At 39.3% G+C, this 20,131-nt stretch overlaps 2 protein-coding genes across 2 annotated transcripts; both read left to right on the top strand.

Annotated features, from left to right (window-relative positions):
* The first annotated feature begins 3,067 nt into the window (after positions 1-3,067).
* LOC103695610 (U-box domain-containing protein 10-like) lies at positions 3,068-7,182 on the top strand. Its single transcript, XM_008776983.4, has 4 exons — positions 3,068-3,530; positions 5,031-5,147; positions 5,237-5,683; positions 5,788-7,182. Exons 1-4 carry the CDS (start codon positions 3,102-3,104, stop codon positions 6,862-6,864), a joined length of 2,070 nt encoding a protein of 689 aa, XP_008775205.2. The 5' UTR covers positions 3,068-3,101; the 3' UTR covers positions 6,865-7,182.
* A 6,336-nt stretch (positions 7,183-13,518) lies between these two features.
* On the top strand, positions 13,519-16,250 carry LOC103695629 (uncharacterized protein At1g66480-like). Its single transcript, XM_008777004.4, has 2 exons — positions 13,519-14,254; positions 15,915-16,250. Exons 1-2 carry the CDS (start codon positions 13,718-13,720, stop codon positions 15,957-15,959), a joined length of 582 nt encoding a protein of 193 aa, XP_008775226.2. The 5' UTR covers positions 13,519-13,717; the 3' UTR covers positions 15,960-16,250.
* Positions 16,251-20,131: the final 3,881 nt, after the last annotated feature.

Raw genomic sequence — 20,131 nt, 5'->3', positions numbered from 1 at the left:
TATAGATCCTACTCCATGTGCGAAGTCATCTGCAGCTGCATCGTATCCTTCTAAATGATCATGAGGAGCCCGCCTTCTATATACAATCGTATTCTCGTTGACTCTAACAGATCATACAACGTAGTTCCTATCCTGTGTAGTATGTATAAACTCGGACTTACTGGTGAATCGAAGACCACCCTATGATTGTCTCATAAATGGTAGTCACATGTCCTTCACTCTCTTTCTGGCCAGCATATTCATAACCACCAGAACTGTCATCACTATCGCTCCTCGTTTCTGAATCTGAGTGAATTGACTTCTCCTCCGCACTCTCCATGGGGCTTGCATGTGCTTTTTTTTTCCTTTTTTAGTGTGCCAAGTAGCTGTCTACTTATCCTTCGTGCTCTTATCTGTTTGGCTATGTTGGGAGAATGGATGTCACCCTCTCGACTGAGTCGACTAGGTAGCATAGTGGCCTTGTCTAAGCATCTCTCGAGCTTCTCCTTATTATTGTCAATGAGCTCACCATAGATATCCTTCGCTCCTAGAGAATCTACACAGGATCGACAACCTATATGAAGGAAATGACAGGCCTATAATACATATTGTTTGCCACATTCGCTGGGAAGAGCTAAAGTGAAACCAGGATCCAATAACTCGCCACATATTCTTCTTCCTATCCTTCTTTAAAATATATTTAAATACCATAAATTCAAAAAAATATTTTTTACTTCAGAAAATACTTTCGAAATATCTATTATGTACTACCAATGTTCATAATTTTTATATTAATTATATAGTTTTAATTTATTTTTTAAATTTAAAAATAAGTTATATATATTTTTAAAAAAATTAATTTGAGCTAAAATCTATGTAGAACCAGGATGCTACATATATTTTTCTAGGCCCGTGGGTATGCATCAAAGGCTACTTATTTATCTTTTTTTAAATTTAGGTGTAGGCTACTAAGTGCATGATTGCATCAAAATTTGAATAAATTGACACTAAATTTAGTTGGAGAGTTTGTATATCCTAAATATGTTTCTGATTTGATATTTTTTTACTTTTATTATTATTATTATTATTATTAATTCAAAAATATATTTTTAATTTTAAAAAATTATATATAATATAAAAATTAAAAAAAATTATATCATCATATAGATAATCCATAGATCTACAATATATCATAAAATCAAGCCAAAATCAAAAATTTTGGCATGATCTTCTCTTAATTTGCAAACTTCAAGATATTTTTTGGCATCAAAAAATAGAGAGAAAACATATAGGGAGAGAGAAAGCATCCTTAATATAGGGTTGAATACTTCTCCAGTCATGCTAAATCGGCATATTTTTTACTGTCGGAAAGGGGAAAGTATTCGGATATGTTGGAATGGGGAGTATTTGGATAGGTTGGGAAGGCCTAAGAAATTTTTCGAGCCTTCCCAATCATCTTTTAAAGCAAAAGGAAGAGATGAGGGAGGGGGCTGATTCGGAACCGGCCAGACTCGGTGCGATTTTACACGTAATTGACTAATTTGGACCGAGTTCGGGCGATTTGCAATCGATCCGGTTGCGCACGAAATCGCCCGATTTGGACCAAATTTGGGCGGTTCATGAATCACGAACGGTTTCAGCCGGTTTCCATGGGTTCGAAACTGATTTCAGCCTGTTCCAAAAAAAATAGGTGAACCGAGCTGGTCCCCTGTCGAGTTGACTCAGTGTAGGCCGAACTAGGCAGTTCGGCCGACTTTAATTGTAAAGATAAATAATAGTTGTCGTAAATTCAAATTTTTTATTCTAGAAAACATAAAATGTTTGTGATTTTTTTTATTTGGTTGAATCAGAACTCAGGACCGCCACAAGGTTATATGTTAATGAAAAAATTCATGTCAAAACAATCCATAAGGCCGCTTATACCAAGTTATATTGACGGCAATTCGCATCAAACAACAAACTCTGTGCAGCATCATCATTCACAAACTTCTGTAACAAATCAGAAATCGCCAAGTACGGGCAACCGTAGGGCCCGCAAGGCAACTTACCGTTGCCGCCTGAAGTATTTCGACACGTCATTAAACAATAACTAGCTTTTCGTCCACACTTCAAAGCAATAACTAGCTTTCGTAACAAAAAAAAAAAAAAAAAAAAGCAAAGCGCGGAGAGGACCGAACCGCTCTCGCCCCCACTCCTCCTCGTTGTGGAACCTTTTTTGGCTTCGCCTTGAGTGGTTCTATATACACCCCCCCTATTGCTCAGGACACCCCCCAAAAATTAAAAAAAAATTAAATACTCTCTACACCCCCCATTTGCTAAAGACACCCCTAAAAAATTAAAAATTCCTAAATTACCCCCCACCCTCCCCACCCCCTCACCTAAATTGCTCTCTACACCCCCCAAACCCCCCCCACCCCGCTCTTCCCCTCCAAAACACCTCGCCAACGCCCAAAACCCCCCCGTTCCCCCTTCTCCCTCTCGTCGCCGGCATTCTCCCGATCTCCGACCACCTCGCCGGCTTCTTCCGGAACCACCTCGCCGGCTTCTTCCGAAATTTTTTTTTTCACGGTTCGTGCTCCGTTCGGCACTGGACCGTCAAACAAAAGGCTTCTGTTCGGCTGAACAGTGCCGGACAGAAGCCTTCTGTTCGGCACTGTGCAGCCGAACAGATCTGTTCGGTTGAGGGTTGCCGAACAGAAGGCTTCTGTTCGGCACTGTTCAGCCGAACAGAAGCCTTTTGTTCGGCGGTCCAGTGCCGAACGGAGCACGAACCGTGAAAAAAAAATTTCGGGAGAAGCCGGCGAGGTGGTTCCGGGAGAAGCCGGCGAGGTGGTCGGAGATCGGGAGAATGCCGGCGACGAGAGGGAGAAGGGGGAACGGGGGAGGAGGGGTTTAAGGGGGGGTTTGAGGGGTGTTTTTTTTTTTCTTTTCAAAACGAAACGGAGGAGGAGGAAGGGGGGTGTATGAGAAAATTTCAAGGGCAATATGGTAATTACACTAAAGGTTAGTTTGGGTATTTTTTTTTGGTTTTTGGGGGGTGTCCTGAGCAATAGGGGGGGTGTATATAGAACTACCCCTTCGCCTTCCAACTGTATTCTTTCCCATTCTTTATTTGCCCTCCCATGTGCCCCCGCCCCTCTCTCTTTAATATCGATGACGTTGACGTCGCCCGCTTCTCTCTCCGTCCTGCCCGTGACACGCTCCTCGTCCTCCTCTTCGCTATGGCTTCCGCGCCGGAGCTCGGAGCCTCGGCCGACGCCCTCCTGGCCATCGTCCGCCGCATATCCGCCGCAGGGGGCTTCGCCGAAGCCGGGCCCCTACGGGCCGACTGCCTCCGCCTCGCCCGCAAGGTCTCCATCCTCTTCCACCTTCTCGAGGAGATCCGGGACTCCGCAGCCGCGGCCAATCCGACTCCGCCCTCTTCTCCCATGGCGTCCTCTTCTTCCCGGACCTCCCCTTCCTCGTCATTGGCCGATCTGACGGCGGCTTTCGAGGCGGTCGAGCGGTTTCTCATGCTTGCCTGCCGGCCTCCTCCGGCCGGTTCCCCCACTGTAAATCTCTGTTTCCATGGTTGCCAATTGTTTGATGTTTGTTCCGTGAGAGTTTCTGGGGTTAGATTTAAAAACGAGTTGAATTATCATATCGAACGGAAAATGGTGGATTTGTTGCGACTTTTCCTTGAATTAGAGATGACGGAGTACTGAATTGTTTCTGTATGCTATTACTATTCGTGAGTTGGCTGACTGAGTAGTTAACCAATTTTATTCCGTGCTGCCATCAGTATTCTTGTCAGTATGCGGACTCAATTGGGTCATTTCGGTAAACACTAGGTGTGCTATTGAATTTTGGTTTACTAGGTACTGGTATTTAATTTTGGTGCAATTTAGGATCCTGCTATCCCTGCTGATCACTTGGCTAACGTCACCGAGCATTTGCTGTTCTTGGGTCCTAGTATTACAAAGAAAAATGTTGATTTAATGCCGCTGAACACTTTGCCAATATTCCTCTCTTTGATCTCACATTGGGGAGCTACAGAGTAAAAGGGAGGCTGATTTGGCGGTTCTCAAAAGGCCTCATACATATGGTCCTTTATTATTTATTTGTTTGTGGGAAGAATTTTTTCTCATTGAAATATTTTTTCTGGAAAGCTAATGCCTAGGTATATGATGCCTGAAAAAATGGTTTTTGCATATTTTGTTGATCATGAAAAGGTGATACACTATAGAGTGGTTTATATTTGGTTGAGCATCTACTTTTTTGAAAAGTTATGTAAAATACATTTACACTCTTAATAAAGGGAAAGTGCTTACCATATTCTATTTAAAAGCTTAAAGGCATTTTTGAGAAAAAATATCCAAATTTTTAGCTGGTAGAAAATGGACTTTTTCATGTCTCACATGATTTTTTTTTTTATTTTTTTTATTTTAATGAAGTGTGGATATCTCATTCCCATGAAAAAGTTACTTTTCCGTTTCTCTTCTTTGAAAACTATAACCAAATATGAGGCTTTTTTTTTTTTGATCCTGGGTCAAAAACCATAAAAACTCTACCATGAGCCCTTTTTGGGTTTTGTTCGTTGATCCATATTGTAGAAAATATTCTCTGCTAGCTATTCTAATTGCCATATGCATGGACACCATTGTAGCTGCCGACCCAAATTGTTGGGAAAAGTTTAGATGATTATAATTTTATTTATATCATTGTAGTTCAATCCCTAATCATTTACACAAACATACCATACCTTCTATCGATTCATTTTGAATTTGAAATGGATCTTTTCTCTACATATCTTCACAGCATATTACATGTTGGTATGAATTCCTAAACAAAAGTGTTTAAACCTGGAAGTCATGTTTCGATCATTCATTTCATTTTATTTCTTATGAATAATACAATATAATATAACTAAGAATCCTCACATTTAATCTGAATTATAAAAGCATTCTAAAGTCCTCTGTCATGTAATATTTTTTTATTCACTATCATGTTTATCTAACTGTGAGTAAGTATACTGCATCATTTTCTAACTGTGTTTTTGCTTCATCTTCAAGGATATGATCAACAAATATATTGCAGTCCAGTGTCAGTATGTGGCATGGCAATTGGGGAAGGCTCTTGGAAACTTACCATCTGATTATTTTGACATATCAGATGAAGTCCAAGAACAAGTAAGGACTGAAAAGTATGCTTTTTTGTTGCAGGGTATACTTAAAGTTAAGCTGTTCCAGAGTACCAGGCTAACATGACTTCATTGTAGGTTGAATTGGTGCGTGCACAGCTGAGAAGGGCAGCAGAGAAGGATAAATCAAATCTACAAATCTTTTCAGCAATTTATGATACACTCTCCCATGTGCACGGTGAAGAGGTTATGTTGGAGCTGTCAAACTGTCGCAAAGCATGGAAGAATGACAGCCCAGGCCGCGCTGATGTTGATTTCCAGAAAATAATAGTTCTAGTTGCTGAAGTTAATGGAAAGTCTGAGCTTGAGGCCAAGCAAATAGAATCCACTCTGTTGGAAACACTCCAGCAAGCTAGACTTGCTGATCCTGATAAAACTGTTGGAGATGATATCAAGTCCAGCAATGATGCCATAACGACTTTTGATGAAATCAAGAAACCTGATTCTCCGGTGATTCCGCAGGACTTCTGTTGCCCAATATCCCTTGAATTGATGAGAGATCCTGTCATCGTTGCCACTGGACAGGTAAACTAACCAGGATGATCAACCGCTTCAAAAGAAATTTTCTTTTGTATGAACTATTGTTTCTTCTGGGCTAGTGCTGACTGTCTACTGCTAAAATTTTGCAGACTTATGAGAGGTCTTCTATTCAGAGATGGATCGACTGTGGCAACCAGACGTGCCCAAAGACTCAGCAGAAGCTCCAAAATCTTATATTAACCCCTAACTATGTGCTGAGAAGTCTTATCATGCAGTGGTGTGAAGAAAACAGGATTCAGAGACCACATGGATCAACCAGTGGAAGTTTAAGAAAGAGCAATGGATCTTACCATGAAATTTGTGGGGACACAGACAAAATCGAGGCACTGGTTCGTAGTCTCTCAAGTAGCTCCATGGAGGAGCAGAGGTCTGCTGCCGCCGAAATCCGATCGCTGGCCAAAAGGAGCATGGATAACAGAATTCTGATAGCAGAGGCCGGAGCTATCCAAGTTCTTGTTACTCTTTTATCGGCGGACGACCCAAAAATCCAAGAACATGCAGTGACATCTATCTTGAACCTCTCGATATATGATAACAACAAGGCAATAATAATGCTTGCTGGAGCCATTCCTCAAATGATCAAAATACTTAATTCTGGAAGCATGGAGGCGAGAGAGAATGCTGCAGCAGCCATTTTTAGCTTGTCACTTGTGGATGAGAATAAGATAACCATCGGAGGCACACCAGGAGCAGTTGAATCATTGGTCAAGTTGCTCCAAAATGGTAGCCTAAGGGGGAAAAAAGATGCTGCAACAGCTTTGTTCAACTTGTGCATTTATCATGGCAACAAAGTTCGTGCCGTGCGGGCTGGGATACTGACACCTTTACTTGATATGCTAAAGGATCCTTCCAGCAATTGCATGATAGATGAAGCATTGACAATATTATCAGTTCTTGTGAGCCACCAAGAGGGCAAGGTGGCTGTAGTTAAAGCTAACATGATCCCGCTTCTAATAGACCTTTTAAGGACTAGCCAGCCGCGCAATAAGGAGAACTCGGCGGCCATATTACTAGCTCTTTGTAAGAAAAATCATGAGAACCTTGAATGTATAGTGCAGCTAGGTGCTCTTATACCGCTAACTGAGTTGGCAAGAAGTGGTACAGATAGAGCCAAGCGTAAGGCTACTTCTCTGCTCGAGCATCTGAATAAGTTGCAGACACACTAGGTGAGTTTTCTTTGCAATTGTTTTGTTTGTGCTGTATAAGTTTCTATAATTGTTTCATTTGCGTGCAAAACCAGTGGATGACAAGTCATGTATACTGGTTTGTGAATTAACTTCATTCTTTACGAGAGTCTGTGAAGGTTTCCTCTGTATCTTCTTTTAAGTGATGTTGTGCGATTTCATTCCGGGAGCTGGTTGTGGGATATGAAAAATTGGCATGATCTCCACTGTTCTTTGCATCTGCTGAACATTTGTAATAATTTTTTTTCAAGTTATGTTGCTTTTTGTTGGAATCTTCTGCAATGAAACAACCTTTCACAATTGTGTAATTGTCTGTCATCATCTTCTAGATCAGTGGATTCCATAAATGCATGTGGAAGTATAGTATGAAGCAGTATAGAGAATCCATGTCTACTTATTGAATTGAATTTGTATTTGGTCTGGTTGCCTATCTGACCAGCCAGACAAAAGCTGCGGGAAGACATGAGAGTGTTTAATCCTCACCTTTCTTGTCTTCTGCTTTATTTGAGGGTTGATACACAAAACCACTAGGGAGAAAACAATGAAAGCCCCACATTTTTGTGTTCTATATGAGCTTTTAGAGTGCGGTGTTTAACTTAAAGCTTCACTTTTCCCTTGTTAATGTTATGCAATGTGGAAGCACTGAAGGTGTATTGGAGATGGTGCTGCGAGAATGGCATTTCTAGGTGCCAGAGTTAAGTAATCAGGTGTCTGGTTCAAATACTCTATGTTTAATACTTATATTATATAAAGGTCATGACCGGATAGACCAAATGGTACCATGGTGCAAACACTAGAGGTTTGGTATCTGCTATAGGTGAGAGTTGATGTATGGACAGAGGGGGAAAGATGGATGTGAACTATCAGTCTTTCATTCCTAAGTATCCAGATACCAGGGCATGCTTGGTCGGGAGGATTTGGGCCCCAGAATAAGAATAGGAATGGGTGAATCCTATTCAAGTTTTTTGGTCAGAGAAAATTCCATTCCGATTTAATAAGAAATAGAAATACTTCAATCTCTCAAAATCTAATTTTGACTTTTTTCTAGTTTTTAAATTCCATTCCGATTCTTGTTGGAAATTAAATGTATTGAAGAATATGGGCATTTTAATTCCCATCCCCACTCCAATCCATTCCGATTTTGATTTTGGTCACGAACCAAATACACCCCAAAATCTATTTACAAGGATGTGATTCAATAAATTAAAATCCAAAGTTTTTTTGTCATTGGGAAAAATCCTAGAATTCTAAAATCTACATAGCTTTATTGAAGATCTTCCATCACATTTCTTTTGCCTTCCTACTCTCAAAGGAGATATCAAACAGATAAGTTGCCAAGCTGTTTGAGAATTTTTAACAAGCCGGTAAATGCATCACGGTACCCCAATGGCATGAATTTGAATTCTCCTCTAAAAATCATACCATGTGAGATTGCATAATACCAAGGAACGATAGTATTGTCGTGACATTTGTGATGTTACTATTCAACCTTGATCCTCCAATAGTTGAGCAGGAATCCCTTCACATTAATTTTGCATGATGTCACTGCTGCTGTCATCTTTAGAGAAATTTGAAGCTGGATGCTCCAACATATCACTATCATTTTAAAATTCTTCCTGCATTTCTGGCCCTACTGTGGTTGTCACAGGGGAACTATTTAGATTTCAGCTTCTCAACGTTCGCATTTGACTGCTTGCAAAGTGTTCATACTTTGTTGCCGAGAATGGTATGCTGATATGGATGGGTCAGTTTGTTTAGGTACGAAAGCTTCTTTAGCACATTCAACATGTTGAGGGTGGCAAGAGTTTTATCTTCTTGTCATATACATCTAATGGAGTAGTCTTTTTTCTTAAGTACCTGCAAGAAATTAAACCCCGTTTATCTCATGAACTCAACGAGCTCAAGTTGAGTCGATTACTGTCTCCCTCTCTCTCTCTCCCCCCACCTCTTATTTTTTCTTGGTCGTGCGAAAAATGCGTGAGACCGAGTTCAGTGTCTTGAGCTACTTTCATGGCATCTTGCGAGATCAGATCGACCGTAAGGATTCAGCTTGGACCTCGTTTTGCAAGAGCTGTTCTAATCCCTGAGTTTTGGGGATCGGTCAAGGTTTGGAATTCTGGACGCACCTCAACGGTTTTTCCGGAACTTGAGATAGCCAAATAGCCAATCCCATCCCTTGCGGATAAAGCTAGTGGCGAAGGTGCAAGCAAAGTGCTACTGGAACTGTTCAAAGTCTCAAAGCAAGCCAAGTTTTGGACTTCTAGATGCAACTCAACTATTGTTTGGAACTTGAGATAGCCATTCCCATTCCCCGCAGATAAAGCTAGCTGGTAGTGAAAGTGCAAGTAAAGTGCAGCTGCAACTGGTCAAAGTAACAAAGCAAGCATGAGACAACCAGTAGTGAACGCGTGACCACCTTTCATCCAACTACCATCTCTTTTTATCCTGTAAAAGCTTTCACTATAGTTTGGGTGGCCGCCCACTGGAAGAAACATGAGGGAAATCTCCTTTTGGATTTGAAACGATGGGACATCATCTTTGTGTCATCCTAGCATCGCTCCAAGGTCGTTGTGCAAATGTTGTTTAGACCCTAAGTGCTTAATAGAATAGTACTCCTTCAAAGTTTTTGCATTCTTTTAAGAAACTAAGATCTCTGCTCATAGAAGATTGCAAAAAGACTACCTAGAAAGCCAACTGGTTGTGTTACCTGATTAGAATTCTGTGGGAAGTCATGTTCTATTGGCTTGCATGAATGGCTGATGTCTATGTCTGCAAGTGTAGAATACTGCTTATGTTTATGGCCGAAAACCAACTCCAGTTATGAGCTTCAGTCCATGAATGGACTTTCAAGAAGGATGACTGCAGACTTGTCTTCAGACGGAGGCACATGCATGGGTTCTTATTTAAAAGAACATCACTTCAAATCGTACCTTGGAACTGAACGGTACGATGCTATAAATTTCTCTTTCTTACTCGCTTACAGGGTCGCATGGCTTCTAGATTCAGTTGCCCGTTTTTAGTTAGCACTGTCCATTTAAGATAAGGGATGGGACTTCTTCATGGTAGTTCGGATTAATTGGACAGCTGTCCTTCCTGCTCAGCTAAATTCTTTATGTTGTGCTAACTGTACCTATTATTTCATGAGATTTAACCTTCTTCTTCATTTGCCACAAAAAAAAAAAACTTCTTCTTTAAAAAAAATAAAGAAAAAAAGAGAAAAAAAAGGGGGGAAGAAGACAACGAGTGGGACTAGGCTCCCATACTGGCAATAACTCTTTCAAGATATCGAAGTTTTAAACGTAACATGGGTCTTGTGGTTTTTCTTCAGTAAAGAAATGGCCTAACCCAATGCAGTTTTAGTGGGGCAGGAGTAAAAGTATATTTATTTTAAAGAACAAAAATATCATTAATGATGTAAGCCAACTAATGTTGCATAAATTGCACCAATCTCTTTATACCATGTGAGATGGAAATAGCACGCGAGCTAAGCGATGTTTCATATAGCGTTATCTCATAAATTGCTACTAGAAGAATAGCCATGAGCACTTCCAATAGTGAGGCAATATTGTGAATTGTCTTGGGATAAAATGACATGCCATTAACTTTGGGCTAATAGCTCTAGCTCCTATTAAAATTTGAGTCAACCACAATGGCACATGATTCCTACTCAACCAATACTCCTGCATTTACGCCATACAATGTGGCATGTGATCCACCCATGGAATTTTGCATCTTAGCTTTAGCATAAGGCAATTTAAAATTTTGCGCAAGATGGTTATTTAATAGCGACTTCACGTTGCTAGATTCAACCGAATGCATCCACCTATGGTTGCGCACAATGTCACCCCACTATGGGCATAGACCAATATGTCATCCACTCACCCGGTGCACTTTCCTCTCAATCACTACCATCCACTTAAACATAGGGTGAGTGTTGGTGATAACACAAGGGAAGAGTGGGAGCCGGTCTCCACGCCTATAAAGTAAAATTTTCGGATGACTTTGGGGATTAATGTGAAGCATGCCTTGAAAAAAAGATACAATATTATTGGTTCTTATGTTGCACCACCGATGACCATAATTAATCGAAGTCGCTAAATGCACACAATTTACACAATCATCTAAGTAATTGCTGTAATGACTTTGCCAGCATCATGCTTAAAATTATCCTAACTATATAAAATTGAAAGGTAGTGAAAATAGATCTCTATATTGGATTATAGACATTAGCTGAGGCAGAATTTTATTATGTAATTATTGTTGTAGAAGAAAATTATTTACAAGGTAGAAAACATAATTAATTTCTATTAGCACAGAAAATGAATTGCCTAATCTTTGCGTTCTCATAAATCGTGGTTGACCGTATGATGAAGATATCTTCCCCCCTCCCTCCATCTAGTGTGGTTGGCCCCCTTCTCTCTGTGTATCTTCATTGTTGGTAGGCGATTGATCTACCGACATCAATGATGCAGTCTTGTTTTCTCTTGGCATTCTAGCAGTCTAATTTTGCATGCTCGGATCTTCCTGTAGCGAGCTGATTTGCAATTTGAAATTTAAGTTTTGAATTTTCAAATTTGATTGCTACTTAATGATTGTTCTAGAGTATTTTGAATCTTGAATTTAGGATCTTTGTTTGATGATATATATAAAAATTTAATGAAATTCAAGTGGGGATCTCCCCCTTCTTTTCCATGAGACAACAAACTATATGATGAAATTGTATCGGGAAATCATTACCCACAAAATCTATGAAGGCTCTTCAGTCACTGTCCAACATCCAACCAAAGCCTTCTCAATCTTCCCCCCTCCCCCTCAAAAAAAAGAACATGCAGTCAAAGCAGCCATCTTCCCCCTCTGGCAAATTAATTATTACACGGTCCAATCTAGCAAAAAGTAAGAAAGACACGATTCCTTTTTATTTTATGAACAGAAAGATGAGTAATAGATATTTATTCATGCCAAGTCAAAAGAGATGAGTTCAAAATTCAAAGCCCTAGGGATGCTAGTCAAGCTATTATTACTAATTTCTCCAAGTAGGCCATGTTCATAGTTGGCGAGGAGTCAACTAAGTTAGGTTTGCTAGGTAAAATTAGGCTCTAAGATCCGTAATTGGAATATGTAGAACAAGAATAAATGAAAGTTTATGGCTCGGCAACAGTCTGAACCGAGGTTTATGCGAAGCATCTTCTTGAATAGGACAAGCTGATTGGCCTTCTTTTCAGTGTGAACTAAGCCATGTCATGGAATAAATAGCTATAAAAAGCATGCTGAAGTTATAGCAAAGTTCACATTTGAAATAAACAGAACCTTATTAAAAAGAACATTAGAATGAAAAGAATATTGATGCTTTGAGTGCAACTAGGTGAAGTGGTAAACTGCTGGTCTGGAGAATTGGGTCATTACCATAGGTTTCACTTGATATCGAAAGAACCATTGCTTTTTGAGGGCGTCTTCTGAAGAAAGAGCTACTCTTGCACGCATATTTTAATTGGATGCACATAATTAATACATAGATACACTTAACAAAGTAATGAAATATCATCATGTGAGTCAAACTTAAAGTCTCTGTCCACTACATGTGTGGAGCTGAAGGGTGCTACGTATTATATTCAAGCCTTGTCGGCTTTTTCTTTGAACAAGCCCAAGTCCTTTTAGTTTTTAGTCTAGCGAAATGCACTAATTAATCCATGTAGTAGGAAATTTCTTCTCCATACTCTCCATTTTCTTTAGTGAAATGCACATTCTAACTCTTTCTAGCTGTTGTCTTTGAAAAAGAAACAAACCAAGAAGTGCGCCAATCAATTCCAACAAACAATAACTCACACGATTAGACAGAGTAACTAGAAGGAGTTTAGTTTGGTTTTCCTATGTAATGATCCACTTCGCTAGGGAACCCAAGCCATGGTAATCTCCAGCTACTCCAATATATCACATCAAATCAATAAAAAAATGCTAAGCAAGCGCTGAAATTGCTCTTCTAATACTTAAAACTATATAATTTGCTATTTTAAAGAACTCATTTAGTTCACGGAAAGAATTTTTACTCACTGAAATATTTTTTCTAAAAAGATAATTTCTGAAAATATAATATTTGAAAAAATAGTTTTGGCATGAAAAAGTGTCATATTTTGGAGTGACTTATGTTTGTTCGAGTAGCTATTTTTTTAGAAAAATTGTATGAAATACTTATTATATTTTTAATAAAAAAAATTTATTAATGAATTTTGATAGCTTAAAGATATTTTAGCAAAAAAAATTTAATTTTTAATAGGTGAAAAAGTAACTTGTAAAAGATCCAAGCTTCCTTGATCTCAAAGTATCTACCGCAACTTGTGATGGAGCACTTACGAAACGTGCAAGACAACCTTGGTGTCTAAATTTTACAAGTCAAGCAGTTTTTTCTTTTGTTAAATAGCGGTGAAGATTTATCAATCATTTAACAAAAACAATTAAAAAAAATATTCACGTAAAATGCTTTCACATTTCGTAATCCAACGTTTGAACGTACCACCCCCCTTCCAACGGCCAATTAGTAGAATATAGTCGACTCCCAATCAACCAAAAGGAGGAGCTTCCTTGCTGGCACCGGATCGCTACAACTCGACAGCTATCCAAACTTGGCTTCCAGCAAGGATGAAAAGAAGACAGAAAAACAAAGGAAGGTGATGGGATTTGCCGAGCCAAATGAGAAATAAAACCACTGAAGCTTCCAACGTCAAACCACAACGATTCCATCCCCACTTCCATCGATAACAATCAACCACCCTTTGGTCGACCCCACATCGCCCTCCTCTTTTTATTCCCACTTGATGCTCCTGACAGGAGGAGGAAGAGGATGGGCAACGTCATCGGCGGGAAGAAGAGAAGAACAGCCAAGGTGGTGAAGCTGGATGGCACCACCATCCGGCTCAAACTCCCGACTCAGGCCGGGGACGTGCTCCGGGATCACCCGGAGCACACCCTCCTTGAGGCCGAGGAGGTAAAGCGGCTGGGCGTCCGGGCCCAGCCGCTTGACCCGGACCAGGCCATTAAGCCGCGGAAGCTCTACGTCCTGGTAGAGCTTCCCCGGCTCCAGGAGCGGCGGCTCCCCAGGAGGGCCTGGTCCGGGGCCATCCACATGAGTGCCAAGGACCGGTTGGAGAGCCTTATGCTCTCACGCCGGTCCGCTTCGGACCTCACCCTCGCCAAGCCCTCGGTGGAGACCGTCGGCGAGGGAGGCGTCCGCATCCGGATGAGGCTTCCCAAGGCCCAGGTGGCCAAGCTTGTCGAGGAGAGCAGTGACAGCAGCGAGGCAGCCGAGAAAATCGTGGCTCTCTGTGCGGCGAATGGGGCAGAGACGAGCGCTGGGAGTACCGTGGAGCGGCCCAGGGAGGTATAGCTAAAGTTTATACACCATCGCTGTCTATAACAATTTAATCGTTCATTTCAAATATCTCGGCCTGCAATGTCAGCTTTCATGCATTGTAACAGGGTTTCCAAGTATTAAAATTCTTATTCTTATTATTATTGTTATTTGTTATTATTTGGCCGAATAATTATTTAGTTATATAGGTAATTCTAGAAAAGCAAAGCTAGAAATGTCGCAAATCTTCTAAATGATTTTTCTCTTTTTTCACATACTCCTCGAGAGCATTGAGGTATTCTTTCATTGCCGTCTTTTAGTGACCTTTTTCGGGATCCGGCAATACCACCGTTGGGTTCCTCCTGATGATTCGTCGTCTCTTTTCAGACGCCCTACCATCTGTGGGATCGCGTTCTTTTTTTTTATAGCAATTTCTTAGTTTTCGCCACGGGGCGGGAGGTGGGGCAGGGTAATAGACCTCCCATTCTCCTTCACTTTTCTCCACGCATTGTACTTCCATCCAAAGAAACTTCAACCCAAGATTCTGTCATCACATTCGATCACTCGTTATAAAACTCCCCTTCTTTGATATCTGGCTGTCCCTTCCCCTACAGCTGGAAAGATTGAGGGCTTCATAAAGGTTGCGTATTTTTAGAATACACATCACGAGCCAATGAAGAGTCTCGTTCTCAACTCTCAAGCAAGGCTCAAGGTACAAATTGTTAAGCTCATACCATTTGATCAAAGTTCCTTACTCCCTCTGTTTATCCCACGGTTCATTTCTGTTTTGCCTTGTTACCAGATCTTGAATGCATACAGCTGCATTCAACGTCATATGCTTAAATCTTGAATAATGTAAACGTGATCATATTTGATCGAGCTAGCAACCTCCTATCCAGGATTAGGAGACGAGCATAAGATTGGAACGTATTAAGCTTGCGTGTCCAGCTAAACCATGCATTAGTTTATTAAATTTTCAACAAATAAACGGTTTCAAATGATGCGGATGTCAAGCCGTTATTTGCTTCTAATCTTTTCTTATGCCTTATTCAACAAACTTCTGGTTGTCCTGGCAGATCCTAAACTGTTGGGATACATTTCTAAAACTAGTTATACAAAGCATGCCTTTGCCTTCCTACTGCAGTTTTCAGAGGCTGTATCAGTTCATCAAGTTTATGATGCAGTCATGTGAAGTTTGACAAATAGAGTCTTATGAAAGTTATGCTCAATTTTCTTTAGGACCACTTAAGATTTGATGTGCACGTAGTAAGAAGAACATCTCTGATATTGTTGGCTAATTTATCTATAATCTTCCTTCTAATCAGGCTATACAGTTTTCCAAAAAAAATTTCTGTGAGTTTTGTTTAAAAGATTGAAAGGATGAAAAAAAGCTCATAATAGAATGGATGGCAATTCATAACTCTTTTTGCAGACATCCGCAGCTTCACTTGTATTACACTCGCCGCTTGCTCTGTTTTCCTATTTTCATTATATTCATTCAGGACTCTCTGTTTACATATAAATTACTCTTATTTAACCATGTGCTGCTGTTGCTTTCTCTCTTTTTTTATTTAAAAAAATAGCTAGAAGGAATATAACCATTTATATGTTATAATTTGAGGCTTCACTTATTCGTTTTTTGAGAATAGTGACTTTGCTTAATCTTATTCTTTCCTTATTGCTGCTTCAGAAACGAACAAGATTTGTGTCAAAGGTTGATGAGATAAGGGGATAAATCCCAGGATCATGAGACATCTTTGAGCTACAGGAATGTAGAAGAGGCAGCCTAATGGCGCAATTCAATCATTTACACAGCATGTGGGTTGAGAAGGAGAAGCTTCCTACCACCCGCAATTGTTGCTCGTATTCTTGTTGCTAGTCATGTGCTACACTGTGAGGATTTTTAATGATTAAGAGGCAAGGTGCAAACCTTGTGAGGAGTTACATAAACTGGATGTCATAGTCTTCTTTTTTTCTCTTTTCTGTAAATAGTATTATAACCAGTCATTCAAAAGCATTGCAACCATGATGCCACTATCTTCTTCTTTTTTTCCTTCTTGTGTGTGCGCGCATGCGCAAAGGCTTATGATTTTCTAAGTTATGGAATACTTTGTATAACTAGTCAAACAATTTCAACCATGACCTAGCACGATACGCTAATTATTTAAGCATCGGAACATAAAATATACCATTCGCATGCAATGACGAATTATGGCACAATCTATTGCATCATAACTCATGATTCAGTCTTCTTGTGTGTGTATGTGTGTGTGTGTGTGCAAAGGCCTATGATTTTCTAAGTTATGGAATACTTTGTATGACTAGTCAAACAATTTCAACCATGACCTAGCACGATACGCTAATTATTTAAGCATTGGAATGTTAAATATACCATTTGCATGCAATGACGAATTATGGCACAAACTATTGCATCATAACTCATGATTCAGGGCGCACAGATTAATATTTCAATATGAATAGCACTGACCAATAGATTGACGAGTTTGGTCGAATGCTGCTGTTATGTGTTGCATGCTGCTTCTGGTGGTCATTGATTCCTCACCATCTTGAGCATGCACAGAATTAGATACTAAGGTGCAGAAAATTTTTTTGAGGGAAAATAATATCGCATGATCCCTTTGTTTTCATCTTACCTCTCTTCTTGGTTAGATTTACTTGGGCTTAGTTATGTTAGGTCATTTGGGTCAAATCTATTGGATCTATGTATCAGGCCAAGTTCAATCCAGTTGGCCTAGTTGAAGTAGGTTGAGCTGAATTAAATCAAGTTTGGCCAGATATAGTCCACCACTGAATTGAATTAATCCTCTCGCAGTATAGGGTAGGTAAAGTTGAAATTGTGTAGTACTAGTGCAAAGAACTTGCCATATTTGCTGTCAATTACTGCAAATCAAATACTAGAAAATTGCTACTTTCATTGGGGTAGGTCTAGTGCCTCTCCACCTAATTCCTCAATCTCATTTGATGCACTTTTTTATTTGCTAAGAGATTTGACATTCTTTGAGAGTGGACTACAAGCCACGCATCTCCCTTCCTCTTGTTTATGTATGCTTTCTTTAGTAGATTTTGTATGGAAAATCTATTTAATTAACTATCGGATTTGCAAGAAAAGATCAGATTTTTCTTCTTTTTTCCCTTTTTTTTTTTGTAAAACAATACATGTTTAAATATTTTGGACAGTTATAACCAAGCATGAAGCGGTAATAGTCTAAACAAATACACTTTAGATGATCAAATTAATACCATCTTTTTATACAAAATCAATAATTAAATAATGATTTATTCAAAATATATCTTTCCTTACTCATTTCAAAATAATGAAGAAAAAGAAAAAAATGTAAATGAGTTCAACAAAGAAGAAAGTTCATCAAATTTACTTCAGAAAAATTTAAAACTTAAACTTATCATTTGAACTTACAGAATACAGTCAAAGTGCATTGCAACTCGCAAGTGCCAACTTTAGAACTTAAAGAAGTATGTCTTTGTGTGGACATCCTCCCGAATCCTATGATCATATTTTGATTGAATGCCCCTTCACTATGTCCATTGGCATCGCACTTTGCCGTCAATTAAGTGTTCCAGACCCGCCCGACAAGTTCCAGATTGGATAAGAAGGTACTTTGCAAAAAATTTCTTAATGACTGGTCTATGATTTGCAGCCAGAAAGATCTACCAAGAATTGCTTCAATCTGGACAAAATAAAAAGCTGATCCAGCTCTAGTTTAAAAAGCAGAAGATGCTCTTGAGCTCTGCAGAGATTGCTTGGAGGTATATCTTTTCTTTCGAAGCAATGCTGAAATAAGATTGCCTTGTTTTGGAACACTCCTGCTGCTGACATAATTGTTCAGAACACTCCTTCTCTCGATGCCTTATCTATCTTGTCTAATTTCTAGTGTAATAAACGGCTTTAAATTCCAGTTGACTGTCTCAATTAACGGCCTTATCCTCCTGCAAACCGCATCCCCAACATCACTGTGATCCTTGCTGCTTCTCACTGTAACCACCAAACAGGACCATTTGCCAGCATCTTTTCTTTGGTTTTTCTTTAGTCTTCTGATCTGACTTTGCTCTTTCTTTTCCCTTCGCTCACAGATGAGAGTGGATTAGCTCCTGTCAATCCTCCTCTTAATCAAAAAGAAAAAAAAAGGTGTTCTCTGAAAATATATTTCTTTGTTTAATGGACAAGCGGGTCATTCGACCAGTGGACTTAATGGAATGAATGTGAACTTGGAGAAACTAAAAGATTTTCATAGGTGTTGGTAAATTCTGGCTCTGAATGAATGTGAACTTGGAGAAACTAAAAGATTTTCATAGGCAGCGATTGTAGGTGTTGGTAGATTCTGGCTCTGATCTTCTGGCATTGGAGACTATTCCTAATAAACTTGAAGCACAGCTTTGCTCTCCTTATTCTTTTATTTCATCATAGAATAGAAGTCAGTATATGATACAATTTGAGTAAGTGATGCATCTCTTGCTTCATTTTGGCAGAAGTTAACTAAAACAATTGAAAGACTAAAAAAGATAAAGGCTCACAAGTCCTTATCTGGTTTAACTTTAACTCTGATGGTAGCATTCCACAATATCTTTCAAAAAATAAAAACGCTCACAATTTCTTATTTCTAACAGCTCTCAGCTTCAGGCATGTAATTTGCAGTTTTTAATCCCAAAACAGTTCAAAATATGCTGGTATTCACGTTTTTGCCTTTTAACAGAAGTCTATTCCTGGCTGGGACTTCATTTCATAAGTGCAATATGAAATGCTAACGTTGGTGAATATTTGAATAGAACTTATAAAAATTTGACTTGTTTACATGTCTGGCTGCCAACCTGATATAGATCCTTAGTCCTTCTTATCCGTGCTTGGGATGGGCAACACAATGTTAGATGTCTAATAGAAGTTTTTTTTTTTGTTATCATGAGCCTAAAAAGTTTTAACTCTGTCATCTAACTGATGGCAGGTTGATGATATCATGACCCATTGAGTCTATGGGTTAACTTGATACCGTCGATGCTTTATATTTTTTCATTTTTTGCAACCTGTGTTCAGGCTTTGTCTGTGGACCTTACAGGAAACAATCTCAGTTAGTAATTGGGGTGCTTTGGTAGCTTAGGATCAAACATGTTGATCTCCTTGTGTCTTCTTGTCTTAAATAAGCCTTACCATATTGGATTTCTTGAACTTTGCGAGGAAATGATGATACAGAACAGAACTTGAAAATTTCATTGTGAGACAGAGGTAGTTTTTGGTCTACTCTTCAAATTTATGCTGTTTGTCTACTCATGTCATCTTAAAGAAATAAAAGGATTGCAGGCATGATATGCAAATCAGCCTCAATAAGATTCTTCTGGAATATCATGGTCAGCTTCCTTTTGAAAAATCAACAAGCTAATTTCACGATACAATATCTGTCTTGAACATAATTTGCCGAGACATGTGTAGTCCGTAAAAATAAATATAATACATTGTTAAATCGATAGCAATAACTCATGCTCGATAGAAAATGAGGCACTAAAATATTGCTGAGCAAACTAATATTATGAGGATTCATGCGGGTATATATATTTAGACCCATATTGGCTATACATTGGATGGATCTTGGGTACTTATATAGGGCTAAGAAATCTAAATAATATCTTCTGGCTAGCCTTTTTGGATAAAATCTTGAGTTATTGCAAATGGTATTAGAATGAACCCGGCCTATGAGCCATATGAATAAGGGGCATCGTAGCGTAGGCCAATTGGGGCTGACCACGGATTGATCGTGGTGATTATGATTGAATTTGGATCTTTAGTCTAGTGAGGATATTATAATTTAAACGGAGAAGTATGTGGGGATCCATACGCATATATATTTAGTCCCGCATCGGTTATGCACTGAGCAGAACCTA

This window comes from Phoenix dactylifera, chromosome 8, assembly GCF_009389715.1.
Source record: "Phoenix dactylifera cultivar Barhee BC4 chromosome 8, palm_55x_up_171113_PBpolish2nd_filt_p, whole genome shotgun sequence".
Classification (NCBI taxonomy): domain Eukaryota; kingdom Viridiplantae; phylum Streptophyta; class Magnoliopsida; order Arecales; family Arecaceae; genus Phoenix; species Phoenix dactylifera.
This window is presented reverse-complemented; position numbering and strand designations above follow the sequence as displayed.